This window comes from Vitis vinifera, chromosome 6, assembly GCF_030704535.1.
Source record: "Vitis vinifera cultivar Pinot Noir 40024 chromosome 6, ASM3070453v1".
Lineage (NCBI taxonomy): Eukaryota > Viridiplantae > Streptophyta > Magnoliopsida > Vitales > Vitaceae > Vitis > Vitis vinifera.
Genome location: NC_081810.1, coordinates 5,843,635 through 5,860,244, shown reverse-complemented (window position 1 = coordinate 5,860,244; position 16,610 = coordinate 5,843,635). Strand labels below are relative to the sequence as shown.

At 32.2% G+C, this 16,610-nt stretch overlaps 1 protein-coding gene across 1 annotated transcript; it reads left to right on the top strand.

Moving 5' to 3' along the window:
• The first annotated feature begins 13,343 nt into the window (after positions 1–13,343).
• On the top strand, positions 13,344–15,713 carry LOC100263987 (expansin-A4). The gene is made up of 3 exons (XM_002283494.5): positions 13,344–13,576; positions 13,956–14,274; positions 14,986–15,713. The coding sequence occupies exons 1-3, from the start codon at positions 13,429–13,431 to the stop codon at positions 15,293–15,295; spliced, it is 777 nt and encodes a 258-aa protein (XP_002283530.1). The 5' UTR covers positions 13,344–13,428; the 3' UTR covers positions 15,296–15,713.
• The last annotated feature ends 897 nt before the right edge of the window (positions 15,714–16,610 follow it).

Below are 16,610 nucleotides of genomic sequence, written 5' to 3'. Positions count from 1 at the left end.
ATTAGTACTATTTCAATCATAATAAATTAGTACATTTAAATTAATTAGTACATTTTTTTAACTCTTGTATTAACTTAATTTACAATATTAGTAGCTTCCCAATTTCTTCAATCTTTTTTTTCTTTTCAATCGTAATTAATTAATACATTTGCAATAAGTTTATTTTTAATTACTTGTTTAATTTAAATTATTTGTAATTACTTTTTTAATAGATTTGCAATGGCTAGTGCAAGTGGAAAAAGAAGTGGAGGTAGAGGTGGAAGTGGAGATGGGGGTGGAGGTGGTGAGAGTGGCATGTTTAGCCGAGATGTAGCTTAGAAGTATTGTTCGCCAGTAGAGGAGAACCTAAATGGGATAATTTTTAATTTTTGTGGACTGTTGATGAAGAGTAGAGACATCAGTCAATTCAAGTTTTATTTAGCGCATAGAGACTCGAAAAACAACACCAAAAAGTGTCCTAAAGTGCCACTCGAAGTGAAAGAAGAGATACAAGAGATGTTAAATGAAAAAAGTAAAGCAAAAGCAAAGAAAATTGCACATATTGAAGAGATCTGGATCCAATTATGTGGCACTATGGAGGCTAGGCATAAACATGTCATGGACAAGGGTGATAATGAAAATGACGAAGTGTACATGTATTTAGTAGATATGCACCCGGATGAGCGAGATGCTTATTGAGAAGCGGTTCATGCAACGAAGGCAACAAAATGGGAGCTGCAACAATATGAAACTGTTGTGGGAAGCAAGCGTAAAACGGGGGAGTTGTCACGCCTTAGTGGTGCACCAACAATGCGGAAATCTCAAAGTATGTGACATTCACACCCATTACCGACTATTGCCACCCTTCCTCTACAAGTCTTATGGAGCAAGACAAAAAAAATATTAAAGATATATTAAAGAAATGATGGGACACTTAATAAGCAAATTCTTCATTTATGATAGCATCGCACCTAATAAAGTAAGCTTTCACCACTTCAAGAATATGACTATTGGTGCACAACAAGCAAGTAATTTTTAAGTTCTCAAATTTTATATTGTTTCATACCTTGAGTAGGTGTAGTCTTTTGTGTCATGTTTCAAATATTTCTTACATATGATTTGTAAGAATGGGAATCAAGCCTCCATCTTCATATGAAATAAAGAATAAGTACATGGAAATGGAGTACAAAGATATGGAAGCTTATATGAACCAACAAAAAGAAAAATGGAAGACATATGCGTGCACCATAATGTTAGATGGATTGACAAGGCCCACAAAATTAAGTATAATTAATTTCATGGTCTATTCAAAAGAGAGTACGATGTTCCTTAAGTCAGTCGATGTATCGAACATTATCAAAGACCACAAATACATATACAAGCTATTGGAAAATGTAATCAAAGAAGTTGGGGTAGATAATGTGATCCAAATTGTCATAAATAATGGGTCAGCGTTCGTGGAAACAGGAAAGTTGTTGATGAAAAAGTTTAACTTATTGTGGACCTCATGTGCGGCATACTGCATCGACTTAATGTTTGAAGACATCGGGAAAAGACTTGACGTTGCAGATATGATATGTAGTGCTCGAAAAATGACCAACTTCATTTACAATCATGGTTGGTTACTTGCAGAAATGAGAAAGTACTGTGGTGGAGACATTGTTCGACCGGGAGTTACAAGGTTTGCTACAAACTATTTCGCTTTTGAAAGTCTTCTTAAAAAAAGGGTTAATTTGAATAATTTTTTTATAAGTGATGAATGGGCATTACACAAGTTTAGTCGGACAAACATTGGATGAGATATGGAGAAACTAATGTTTGACCATCAGTATTGGGGTAGAGTGACACATGTTGTTTCATACTTTGAGCCACTATATGTGGTGCTTCAAATTATGGATTCAGAAGTTGTTCTTATAATGTCGTTTGTGTATGTGCTTATACAAATGATGAAAAAGAATCTCATTCGTCAACAAGTTGGCGATTGGATCTTCAAAATAATCAAAGATCGTTGGGAGAAAACACTGAGACGGCCACTTCATATAGTAGATACTTAATTTTCATCAATTGTTACTTTGATATTATTTCATTTTCTCTTACAGAATACTAAATCTATATCATTTTATTGTAGCATACTTCTTGAATCCAAGGTTTCAATATAGGCTTAGAGTTGGTAGTGATCCATATTTTAATTGAAGTAGTCCATGACGTATTTGCTAAATTAAACCCAAATGCTGAATCGATTGGTTAATTTGGAAATGAGGTAAATAAGAAACTCTTATTTTACTCAATTTAATAAAAGAATAATTTCATTCGTCATTTTATTTGAACGTTTACTAACAAATATGATATTAACAAATTAAATATTGAATACATAGTTTGTGCTTTTTCAAGATGCAAATAGAGGATTCGGTGATCGAGCGACGACGGCATTAAGGTCAACCATAGTGCTTGGTGAGTACTATTTTTTAATAGAAAAAAATTGATTATCATTATTGTAAATTCATCACATAAGTATTTATATAATTATGAATTTCCTTGCAGCTGAATAGTGGTTCATGTATGGAACCAAACACCTACATTGAATAAGTTGGCCATTAAAGTTCTCTCACAAATTGCGTCATCATCTACTTGTGAGAGAAATTGGAGCATGTTTGCTCTAATCCACACAAAGCAACAAAATCATTTGGCTTAGCCTCGATTACAGTAATTAGTTTTTTGTTACTATAATATGAAGCTAAAGTTATGCGATATGGAGTAGAAAATGATAGAGTTGCGGAGAAATATTATCTTAATCTTCTTGATATTTCAACCGAAGTGGGTGAAGAAGAAGATAATCAATTATTCCAATGGGTTAAACCTATACATTTATAAAGAATTTCATTGAGGTTAAGTCTCTCTATTATCTACAAATACCATTTATAATGACTCATATCCAACCGTGTAGATATTGTCCGTTTTATATCTAAATGGGGTTCTTACAGCTTTAAAACACGTCTACATGGTTAAAAAAAACTTATACATATATAACATGAGAAATTTTCTCCCCTATCCAATGTGGAATATTACAACTACTCAATGCAGACACAACGTCCTCGTTGTGTCTCATGGGATTATGGAGTCAAACCAATAAACACTCTTTGTAAGGCCAAACAAACCCCACATCGAGGGTTAAAGATCGACTCTGATACCATTTGTAATGACCCACACCCAATCATGTAGATATTGTCCGATCAAATTTCATTAATAAGAATTTAAATTAGGTTAATTTTATGTTTTATCTATAAATCTTGATTAGAATGGTGATCTATTTGATCTCATCTTTGAAACAAAATTACAAAAATAAAAAATAAACAATCCTAATAAAAACACAAAAACAAAAATCTCTAACAAAAATTCGAAATTCAATCAAACCCAACTTAAAAAAAAAAAAAAAAAAAAAAAAAAAAAAAAAAAAAACCAAAATCTCCAACAAAAATTGAAAACCTAATAAAACTCAATTGCAAAAAAACTCTAATAATAATAATAAATAAATAAATAAAACCCTCAAGTCAAAATCCCAACAAGAAACAAAACCAAAAGTCTCCAACAAAAAATAATTGTAAAAAAGCTTAACCATAAAAAAACCCTAACAAAAAATAAATACAAAAATCCTAACTAGAAATAATTGCAAAAATCCCAAATAAAAAATAGCAAAAAACTGCAAAAAGAATGAAGAACGTGACAATTTTAAGGAAGAAAGAAATATGGAAGAATTCTTGGAGCTAATCTTTATTCCTTGATGAAAGAATGATTGAAGAATTAAGAATGAAGGGTAATGACATTTTTGTTGAAACAAAAGACAAAAATGTTCAAAATGGGTTAGTTTTTTAAAAAATGAAGGGATTTCATTTTTTGAAAAGGGGCAATTATGTTTTGGACTGAGCCCAAAAATTCACTATTTAAGCCCATGTAAGTTTTGCTAGTTTTGCTCCGTATAAGTTCACTATTTAAGCCCAATACCTAGAGGAAGTGTAAAAATTGAAAATAATGATATGAATTTTTTATCTTTCAAAAAATGACTTATGAAAAAAAGAGAGTAGAAAAACATTAATTAAAATTTTATTCCTTTTACAAATCTCAATAAAATTTAATATAATTTAGTGATTTAGAAAAAAAAAACACAATTTTTCAAATAAAAATAAAAATAAATTATTATTATTTAAAAATCAAACATCTTGAAAAATATATATTTTTAAAATTGTGTATATAAAAAATAACTAAAAATGTGTCAAATTTATTTTTTTAAAATGATATATTTTTTTAAAATTAGTTTTCTAAAAATAATAAATTTTCAAAATAATTATTTTAAAAAAATTAAGACAAAAGCGTTTCTCAAATATTATGATAGAAAATAGTTTTGAATGGTATGTTGGTCTTTTTATATTTTATATCATCTCCATCAATTATACAATTTTTATGGGTCATATATTAATTTTTGGGTCCAACTGGGTCCAAAAGACAATTATCCATTTTAAAAAAGCATTTAAAGTCGTTTAACATCTCAATAAAAAAATAAATCAAGATGTCATGGACTTGTTTGAAAATATTTTGAAGAATAGTTTTACAATTGTTTTAAAAAATAAAATTTTATTTGAAAATTTAAATATGAAAAAAAGGCTTAAATCTAGGAAGAATGAGAATTGAGAAAAAGTAAAAATGAGTCATGATCATGTTAGAAGGACGACTTTCTTAAAGTAAATGTCATAGGTGCACACAAATTTGTTGTAATAATGACATGATACTTTTCTTAACTCGAAAGAAATTTTATTTTTATTTTAAAATTATATTCTCATTTATCTTTTTATCCCAACAGAATGAAAATTTTCATTTGAAAACTTCGATTAGCAATCCATATGACAAGAATAAAATTTTGCATGGTTTGTGGAAAGAATTTTGTCTATGGACAATCTCAATAAAAAGAACACTAATAAAATTATCCAAATAATGAATGGATGAAGGACAAGAAGAAGAGAAAAGTAAGGTCTTTACATAAAATAAGTAAAATAAATGAAATGAGTTTTAAGAAATATTTAAAAGTATTGATTTTAAATTTATTTTTCTATTTTTTTTATATATTTTTTTAAAAAAAATCTTTCTATTATTTTCCTTAAAATTTTGGGGAATAAAAAATAGTTCAATAAGTATTAGGGAGGGAAAAATAAAATCAGAAAAAACAATTGATTATTTCAAAGCAGGGTGTTAAAAAATTATAAATGTTTCCCAGCCCCTAGAACAGAAATGTGGAATAAAATGAAACGTTTATTCGTCCTTTCTATAATGTCTTTTATACTTGTGATCTTTAGTGATACTGTTTGTACGTGGATAATCCCAGAGGAGAAGCAATCTGAAGGACGAGTGAGATTTGGTGGAGGAGATTTTACCTCTTTCATTATCAGTTATTATCCGATTCTGGGAACACCACCGCCACCACCATGTTGCGGTTTTCTAGTGAAGGTACGTCCCTGTCCATTTATTCCAAAGTGTAGACAGTTCCAGAAAAACCAGTGAGAACCAAACATGAAAAGCCGCCCACAAAAGTGGCCTCCGTGGGGTGCTAATAATTTGTATTCATACCACCTTCCTGCTTCACCCAACATCATCATCATCCTCCTCTCAACCATCTCTTTTTCTGCTGCATGTGCCATTATTTCATGAATGGTCAATTTCTGACTCTGCTTCTACGTGCCACCCAATATGTTTTCTTCTTTCTATATGCTTTAGTTGGTTGCTCCACTGTAAACAATGTGTATTTCATTAAGGGACAATGCAACCGTGTATATTTCATTATTTATATATATGTATATAGGAAAATGCTAAGTTACCTACCTACAATACAAGATTTAAATCATTTAATATATATGATGAGATTTAAATAGTTAAATGATGATATAAATAAATGAGATCAAGTTATAATAATACAAATAAATGAGATTAAGATATAATTAATAAGGCAAAAAAATATATACGATGACATCTTTTGATTGATAGTACAGGCAAATGAGATTATGATGTAATTAATATGATAAAAAAAATATATACGTAATACTATTTGAGGAGTTTTTTTTTTTCTCTAAAAATCAATAAGTCATGTTTAGAAATATGGGAGTCATAGATGAAATTTTTTATTCAAACACCATTATTATAAGTTGTGTTTAACGTTTAAGAAGTTCTTTTAAATAGAGTGTGTATGTGTGTGGAATAGACAAACTTCCACTTAAACCATGGAAGCAAGGGAAGTGAATGGCAATTCTTTACTACTCGCTATACATGTGGGAATTATTTGTTTAAAATTACTTTTATTAAAAATAAGAGTAATTTTAATATTTTTAAAAGCCTACCTTTCATTTTGCCTTCGATTAAAAGCCCACATCTACCCCCCTCCCATATTTTCAAAATTACAAATATATCAAGTTGGGTTGCGTGGGATCCACATTTTAAAGTCCTAGTAAAAAATCTTGAGGAATTGCTTTTAAGATTTAAAAAATTCTCCACAAAAAAAAATTATTAAAAAATTAAAACGAAATCTTAAATAAAGTTCTTATCTAAATAAAAAAAAAATTAAAAATTTTATATATTTTCTTGTAAGTTCTAGAAAAGTATTTGACTCTCAACTACTGAGAAAAGAAAAAAGAAAAAAAAACTTACACGAAGTCGGTCCATTTTTATTTTATTTTTCCTATTGTATATGTTATAATGGATGGACAAAGATGATCAAAGCATACCCATTAAATGAGGGGTCACATCCAAGGGGCAAAGCCATGGGCCAGAGCCCTCAGATTTTGACAAAGAAGATGATGCACTGGGGGTGTATTTTTATATTTGAGATCACATGAGGAGGAAGGATGAGAGATAAGGATAGAGTGGGTGGATGAGAAAACAAAATATTTTTGTATATTTTGTGGGGGCACATTCGCTTGTCCCTCTTCTCACATGCTTATGGGTGTGTTATCTTTCTTTCTCTCCCACATGCATTCTTGTTCCCAGGATCATATACCAGCTTTTCTACTCTTATTATACGAGACAACACCACATGTGATGTGAGGATACCCCCTTTTTAGATCATTTTTTCAAACTACTGTTTGGCCATGTTCTAACTGAGTATGATTCACAGATCATGTGTAATGTGTGTAATTATCCCCTTGTTAAGAAACATCCTTGAATTGGGTCTATATTCCCAACCATATATGTTAAGGCAATGGACAAGGGCCCATGTAAGTTGAGAGATACATTTTTTCCTACTTTCTTGGTTCTCATCAAGTGGGTCAGCTCCAGTCTTAGAGGTGTCCCTTACGCAACCTTCCATGAATTTTGGTATGTATTTATTCTGTAGCATGACCTTATGATTAAAATTCAATTATCATTAGGTAAGAAAAACCCACGTCTTGTTATGACTATGATTCAATCAATGATTAGGTAACGAAAAACCTTGTCTTACAATGAAAGGGGAAGGCACTAATACACCGTCCACCTTGTTCTAATCCATTGAATTCTTATCAGGTATGCATTCTTTAATTATTTCTTCTACTTCAAAGTATTCATTCTTATTCTTTGTACCTATGCTTGGGAATATGATGAAATGGTCTGTGAATGTTGAATATTGAATGTATGGTTGTTGGCAAAAAGGTCAATGCACCAGAATTTTACACAAAGCCACCTCCACATCTACCCCCAAAGCTACGCCTCACCGACGAAAATTGTACCCTTTTCCGACAATCAAGCCCCAATTTGTGGCCACCAAATGTCCAAACCACCACTTTCCTCCCACATCCATGTCTGCAATCCGGTCATTGTGGCCATAGGCACTAAGAAAAATCATCAAAAATTAAAAGTCATCTGCCAACCACTTTGATTTAAAAAACCCAAAATCAGAAAAAAGAGGGTTCTATTTAAAAAAAAAAAGGGAACCCATCCACCAAACAAACCGTGGCGTTGGTTATTGCATTTTTGAAGCCTTTGATGACGATTGAGCCCACATCTTTCTTCAAATCTAAGCCAACCAAAACTGACCCATTTCTTAATACTATTCTTTTTGTGGATTTAAGCTAGTGTTTTGGTACGGCAACAATGGGAAACGGGGGTTTTTGGGTACGGTATACCTTTATATCTTTGTGGGTGGGTCAACTTTGAAGAAGGGGCCTGCAGTGGTATGTTTCACGTTACAGGCTATTAATATTATATTATTATACGACTCCGTTTAGTTTAGTTACTTTTGACGGATTGGTCTGCCTTGTCTTCAGTCTTTCATTACTTTTTAGTTTTTACAGTAAAGTGGACAATTTTATTTTATTTTATTTTATTTAGACCATAATTGACGTCTGCTGCAACTTGACAGGCTCGTAGAAAAATCCACCTGCATTTGCCTTGCGTATTAGACGTACCAGAGTTAAAGTTTAATAATATTTTTGACTTGTATCATACATGCGCATGTAAATTTGGCCTCGAGGGGTATGGGTTTCTTTCTTGATGCAATATAATATAAAATTTTTAGTTTTAAGTTTTAACCTAAAAAGAAGTAGCGTTTAATCAATTCCACGTATATAATTATCAAAATATTCATAGTAAAATGTAAACATATTTAAGGTAAAAAAAAAAATGAGGGGTATGTTTGGTAATTATTTTTAAAAACAGTATTTTATTTTTCAAAACAAAAAATCAAAATAATATATTTGAAATAAAACATTATTTTTTATTTTTTGTTCTCAAAAACAAAAAATATAATGTTTTTAAAAAATATTTTTTAATTGTTGTATCTTGTTTTCACTTATTTTCTAATAATTGATTTAAAATATAATTATATAGATATATGAAATTATTAAAAACAAAATCATAGACATAAAAAATTATTTTAAAAAATATGTTAAAAATTATTTTAGATTTGTAAATAGATTTTTATTTTAAAAAATTATAAGAGAGTAATTTTTTAAAACTGTTTTGAAAAATAATTATCAAATACACCCTAAAACTTTTAATTTTAAAAAGATAATCTAAATGATATCCACGTTTTATTCCACATTAATTAGTGTATGAGCCAAAATAAGCTTTATGAGTAACATTTTTCTTTCTTCCTTTATTATGTTTTAGTTGATCCCATGGTTTTTTTTTTTTTTTCATTTATTTATTCTTCTTTTTAGAATCAAAGATAGCTTTGATAAAATCATCATGTAGAACTTTCACCAAACATAAAAACAAGACTTTTGACTTTTGACTTCTGACTTCTGACTTAGGAATATCCAACTTTTTTACCCACTTATTCATTTGATAAAAAATAAAAAAATAAAAAAAATCTTTATTTTGCAAAAAATTTACTGAATGCGTCATTAAAATTATCAGAAGATTAGTTTACAAAAATTCAATTTTGTTGAATGATTCTTGTTTTATTATCAAGATCGGTAAAAAGTAGGTCACCCACTTATACTAGAGAACCTGCTTCCTAGAGTAAAGATTCCAAGGCATAACAGTGCAAATGCATAATGGTTAAGCCATGAAAGCAACAACCTTCATAAATTAATAGAAGAACAAAACCGAGAAGAAAAAAACAAGAGGAAAATGGATTGGGGGCATATAAAAATTGGAAAATGCTTTATGCCTATTAGTCTCCAAATAGAAGCATTCCAAAGGTACAGGTGGCCACACCCCTCACCTTTTAATCATATGAGCAGACTCGTATCTTATCTTAACAGATATAAAAATATCAAAGCACCAAATCTTTTTTCATTAGACCAGAAGACAATATCAAGTAAGACGTGATACAAACAAAAAGATGATTCACTGCCTAACATTTTAGATTCAACGAATACCTTTATGACAAGTTTCTCAATCGTGTATTAAAATGTATTCACAAACTAACAAGATTTAGATTCAACAAATTGCTTTTTTTTTTTTGTTTTTCCCTAAGTGGGCATGGTGCATTAGTAGTATATTTATAATTTGGCGTGTTTAGGCATACTATATGAACTTTGTCTTTAACTATCACTTATTTCTAAATCTTAAAAGCTTTCTCTATATATATATATATATATATATAGAGGATATTTGATAATTTAATATAATATTAAAGTTAAGATTTTTAGAAGTGGATTTGAATCCATATCTTTGTTTAGTTATTTAAGGGTATTTATAAATCAAATTCGATTATTTAATACAACTAAATAAAATGAATTTATAATTTAATTTAAATCATTGATATATTAAATATATTTAATAAATTTAAAAATTAAATCAATTTAAAATAATAAACTAAAAGATCATTTTTCTTCTTCTAATTTTGAATAATTTCATACTCTTATTGTTCAAATTTTTTACTTTTCATTAATTGTCAATGCTGTTAGGTTTCATTTTTGTTTTATTTTTTTGGGCTAATAAGTTCTCGTGACTTTAAAATATTTCTACGTGATTAAAAGGAATTTATCACTCATAATACTAGAAACTTTTTCTATCTTATATGTGATATGTAATTTTTAACATTATATATGTAGTGAGTTAATTTCAATTATATAAATGTATTTTAAAGTTGTAGTGATTCACTAATACAATATCTACACAAGATAAAACAAATAATTATAAATTGTCTTATAGTCCATTCTCAATTATGAAGCCATCTTACAATCTCACACACATGAATAGTTCAATGTGCTCATTAGCACCTAACCCTGAGATGTGAATCATCCAAGGCTCGTTAGCATGACATACTCCTCATGTTCAAATCGGGGTTTGAAACCAAACTTCTCTTCAAGAGTATAGATGAGGCAATTTAATGAGATCCAATGTAGATCTAACTTTTTATTCATTTGTGGGATCTGAGCGGTTTGGGTGGACCATCACAGCTCAGCTCCTCTTGTCTCAAGAATCCATACATTTATTTTCAGTGTATGAACGGGCTATCTCTCAAGCACAAGTTTAAGTTTGACCTCAATGGGAAAATAAAATGGAATACCTAACGATGTATCTTCATCAACCAAGAACTATAAGATTATCCCTTTCATTTTGGTATGATGAAAAAATAGTACCATTTGAGTTTTTTTTTTCTTACAATCCCATTGTAAATAGTTAATACATTGCATTTATATAAAAATAATTGTAATATCCTACATCAAATAAGATAATAAAGTGTAAACTAAAAAACATATGGTATTTATATAGAAATGAGTAAGTTATAACATAAATATCATGCTTACATATTAAATTTTAGATAAGTGGGTAATTTATTTATGTGAAAAAAGTAAGTCGTTATATTTTAAGTTATTAAATATTATACATATTTGATATCAAATAAACAAATAAAATAAAGGATGATTTATTCATTTAGAGTCTTAGCTTTAATTGATAAAATATATGATAATTTTATATTTGTCTTCACAATTCAACCTCATATTCCCTATTCTCCACATAGGGAAAGGAAAAACGACTAATTGTTTTTAAAAAATTTCACGTGGGGTTTAATTATTAAAGGGATTTGACTTTGGGAGAGGAAAAAAATGATTAAACCCGTCACAGGATTGAAAGGAGGGAAGCACGCTGGGAGCATGGGCAATCATGGTGCCTTCAGCCATGCATCTAACCCCCACAAACCCAAATCATATGACACCTAATACGTGGACGACTTTCAATGCGTCCAGCCAACCACAGTACCCTATTTTTTTGAATTCCAAGTCCCTCTCCCCCGGTGGGATCTCATCGGAATCTCACACTCGTGGTGTGGTAATATGGCGATTTACTGATGTGACATGGAGTCTCTATCCACCTCTTCTCTTTCACAGCTTCTTTGCTCCCAATCATTTGCTCCTCATCTACCTTCTTATCAACTTTTTACCCAGCTACACCTATCACCTTGTTCCCAATTTTTTACCTACCTAACGAAAAAGCTTAGCGAGGGAAGAGTTACCCACCCAATTTTAAATTGGGACAATTCTCTTTTGGATCCTATTGCCCCAAAAAATTATCACTCGTACAAAAGAATGGAAATGATATAAAATATAAAAAGATTAATATATTATTTAAAATTATTTTTATCATAATATTTAAAAAAAATTTGATCTTAAAATATTTTTTTAAATTTATTTTGAAAATTTATTATTTTTAGAAAACTAATTTTTTAAAAAATATATCATTTTAGAAAAATAAATTTGACATATTTTTATTTATTTTTTATATAAACAATTTTAAAAATATATATTTTTAAGATATTTAATTTTTAAATAATAATAATTTATTTTTATTTTTTTTAAATTATTAAATTATATTAAATTTTATTGATGTTTGTAAAAGAAATAAAATTTAAATTAATATTTTTTTATATTCAATAAATATCATTTTTTAAAAGATAAAAAATTTATATCAATTTTTTAATTTTCACACTTTTTTTTTAAGTTTTGGATTTAAATAGTAAATTTATATGAATCGAAACTTAATTTTTGGATCCAATTATATCCAAAACATAATTATTCTTTTAAATTTACGTTGAAACAGTATATATATCCTGAAAATATTTTTAAATTTACTATTATTTATATTGACAACCTCATATAATGTTTTAAATGGTTTCCCGTAAATCAAACAGATAGTCATAATTAAGGTTGGTGTGGCCCGTAAGTCCATTTTATAATAATAAAGAACACCAGTCACGGAGTCACCATCCAATCCAATGAAGCCAAGACGGTAACAGATAACAAAGAAGACGAAGGCGAGAAAGCGCGTGTGGCTCGAGAAGTGAGTGGGGCCGCCACCCGCTGGCCCCTCACAGTTAAAAGCTGGACCGACGATTACGGGATTAAATGGGACCCAGCTCAGACGTTGGATCCTCTCGGGTTGTTACGTGTCCTCCTCTAGTGGGATTTAGATTGTGTCCATCTCATTCTTCCAATCACAGCCGCTTCTTACGCCACCCCTTCCGTTTCGCTAATGCTCTTTGACTCCTATCTTCCTTAGTAGGGTTAAATTTATATTTGGAATAAGATGTAATAATAATAGTAAAAAAAGAGGTGTATTCAAACATTCTCCATTTTTGATAATGTTATCAGTCTTTTAAGGTGGAGAATAAAAATTGATATTCAAAGATGGGTTTTTTTAAGATTTTAATGTGACACAGTCTATTAAAAAATTGAGGTGAAGATTTCATTTTCTCTACTGCAGTGATTTTGGGTTGTCATGTTAAGAGTTAAAACTTGTGGGGTAGGAGGAAAAATAATAGGATTGAGCAAACTCTGTATAACGGGTTTACAACTGGAATCGGAGACAAATGCTGTGTTTTGCTATTCAACGAGACTAGTACTGAAATTCCGAAAATGCCACTGATACCTTCCCATGCTTCTCCATAAGTACTCCACCCAGCTCCTTAGCTCCTCACCCTCTTCTCTCTCTCTCTCTCTCTTTCTCGCTCTAAAGAGTGGTGTTTGGTTTGTAGTGAGAGAGAAAATGGCTGTGGGCGTTGTGGTCTGCTTTGCTTCCCTTATCTCGTTATTCTCACTCGTTCAAGCTAAAATTCCTGGCGCCTACTCCGGCGGTGCTTGGCAGAGTGCTCACGCCACCTTCTACGGTGGCAGTGACGCCTCTGGCACTATGGGTACGTCTCTCTTTTCAACTCTTTGCTTCTATTTGGATTAGTGATGTACATTACTGGCTTCAAGTCCAACACTCAACAGTTTACCCTGCATTTTCGTTGAAAAACAGAGTCTCTCGCTTTATATTTTGCTCTCCTTTTCCCTTTTCCTTTTTTATTTTATTTTATTTTTCTATTGAATTGTTTCTCCTCTACAATTTCCTACGTGACCTGAAGAGTCTTCGTGAAGATCCTTGGCTTAATCGTGAAACCCATCTCATTGTCTTCATTTTATGCGGATTCCATGAGATCCCATGGGTGAATCCCCATTTCGAACTGCATTACTTCCATTTCCAGTGTTATAGATCTGGTTGTCACTCGTTACGTTAACTTCTCCCCACAGGTGGAGCTTGTGGATACGGTAACCTTTACAGCCAAGGGTACGGCGTGAACACAGCTGCACTGAGCACAGCACTCTTCAACAATGGACTCAGTTGCGGCGCTTGTTTCGAACTCAAGTGCGCCAATGACCCCACGTGGTGCCACTCCGGCAGCCCCTCCATTCTTATCACCGCTACCAACTTCTGCCCACCAAACTATGCTCTTCCCAGCGACAATGGCGGCTGGTGCAACCCTCCCCGCCCCCACTTCGATCTCGCCATGCCCATGTTCCTCAAGATCGCTGAGTATCGTGCCGGGATCGTCCCCGTGGCTTTCCGCCGGTGAGTTCCCCGTTCACACTCTCACTCTGTTCTTATTTTATTGTGTCAGAGTCTGGTGACAGTCTTTATTGCTTTTGACAGATCGTCGGTTGTGTTTTTTCCCCTTTAAGTGACCGAAATGCCCATATTATGTTTATCAATTTACACAAATACCTCTCTGTATATAGTTAAGAATCACTGCTGCTACGTCGTTTAGTTAATTTGAACCGTTCCGGCGGTTTTTGGTCACTTTCGGCGGCTTGTTTTTACCGTTATTGTCTCTAAACGCTAGAATTACCCGAAACACCCTCCTAAAACGGCTATATAGGGATACACTCAAACACACAGAGCAAAACGACAAAACAACATCGTTTTGGTTACGTTAAATGTCACGTGACGTGGGTCCCATATATGGACCTAAAAATGTGCCACGTTGCCCTTATTTGGTCGGATCTGGACGGTTAAATAGATTTGATCAGAATATAGGGACACGTGGACATTGCACAGAGCCCACGATGCGTTGTTTTCCATGTATTATCAAACCTGAAACCCTAGACAACACACGGTCTCCCAAGCTCATGAGACCCGTTCATCGATGTGAAAGGGCCTCTGATAGAAGCACGTCCACTAGGTCCCACACTGAAGTCACGGCCCACGTTCCACCGCAACAGAATGTTTGAGGAAAATGACGAAACAACCACTGATGAATTTTAAATGTGAAAAATTACGCAGGGTGCCGTGCCGTAAGCAAGGAGGGATTAGGTTCACGATCAACGGCTTCCGGTACTTCAATCTGGTTCTGATCACCAACGTGGCAGGCGCAGGGGATATCGTGAGGGCGAGCGTAAAAGGGTCGAAGACAGGGTGGATGAGCCTGAGCAGGAACTGGGGTCAAAACTGGCAGTCAAACGCAGTGCTGGTGGGGCAATCGCTGTCGTTCAGAGTCACGGGGAGTGACAGGCGCACATCAACATCCTGGAACATCGCACCAGCGCATTGGCAGTTCGGTCAAACCTTCAGCGGCAAAAACTTCAGGGTGTGATCATTGGTCATCAACAACTCAACACTTCGAATTTTCCCGCCTTTATATATTTCCATATTTACCCTTCTTGGCGCCAAAATATTAGATTTTACTTTCTTTGTCTTTTGTCTTTTTTTTTTTGACTGTATGGTGAGTGGTGGGTGACTTTAGTATTGAAGACTGTGAGGGAGGGAAATTGGGGAGGTTTTGGTAGGAAAAAGAAAAAGTGTGAGTGCTTTTTTGACTATTGTGTGGGAAATGGGAATTTGTGAAGTCCAAGGGAAAAGGTGAAAGTTCAAGGAATAGTAGGGAAAGGCTGGAGAGGCTGCAGAAATGTGTAGCCCGCAGCTTATAATATTTGAGTACTTATATGTTATAATGTAAGATGTAATGTAATCTTTAACAATCAATCTATTGTAATTGACAGTTGAATTGGAAATTTTTTTCTGGCTTTGGTTGTTGAAACTTGAAACCCTTTTCTTGTTGTGGTTAGATGGGCTCGTGTAAAAAGTGGCCTTGGACCAGGAAATGTGGAATGGTTTTAGGATCGCTTTGAATATTTGAGGATTTCACTTTTGTGAAGTGTTTTCCATGATAGTGGCCTTTATTTCCCGTCAATTTCAGAAAAAGATTTGCCAGGGAATCATGTTTCCCTGCAAGGAAAGGGACTACTTTTGACTTTTGAGGACTATAACTTTTCATGGATCACCTTTGATTACAAAGACTTTGGTCCCAGAGATTATGAGCACGATGATAAATGAAACCCAAAATTAGAGTCTAGCTTACACAAACTTTGATCATATGCTTACAACTCTGTCTTGCATATATCTAAATAAAATTGGAGTAAGACATTGGCATCATAAAGTGCTTTTCGAATAAGCTTACATATGAACAATTGATATCTAAGTGCCCTCATGACCATTTTGATTAGTGGCGCATTGGACACGGGTACCAAGGAGTCCCATTGAAAACGAATAAGAATAGTAGAATGCCACTTCTTCAACTGAAAACGAATAAATTGGTTAGATGGGACGAAATAATTCAAATTTTTGTGAATTTAATCATTTTTATATTTTTGTTTAAAGAGTAATTTATTTTTGATATATATGCCCTTAAGTATTTATATGCTTGTTTTAAAATAAGAAATTATTTTTATATGAAAAAAAAATAAGGATATTTCAATAAAATTGATTTCAAAAATAGATGAAGGGTTGAATTTTTAAAGTTTAATAAAATAACCCACTGAAAAATGCCAAAAAGTTGACAACAAGAAAGAAGTTTTGAGCAGGGAAAGAAAAAGTGAAATCTCATATTCCAGTTGAAGAAAATGGACCAC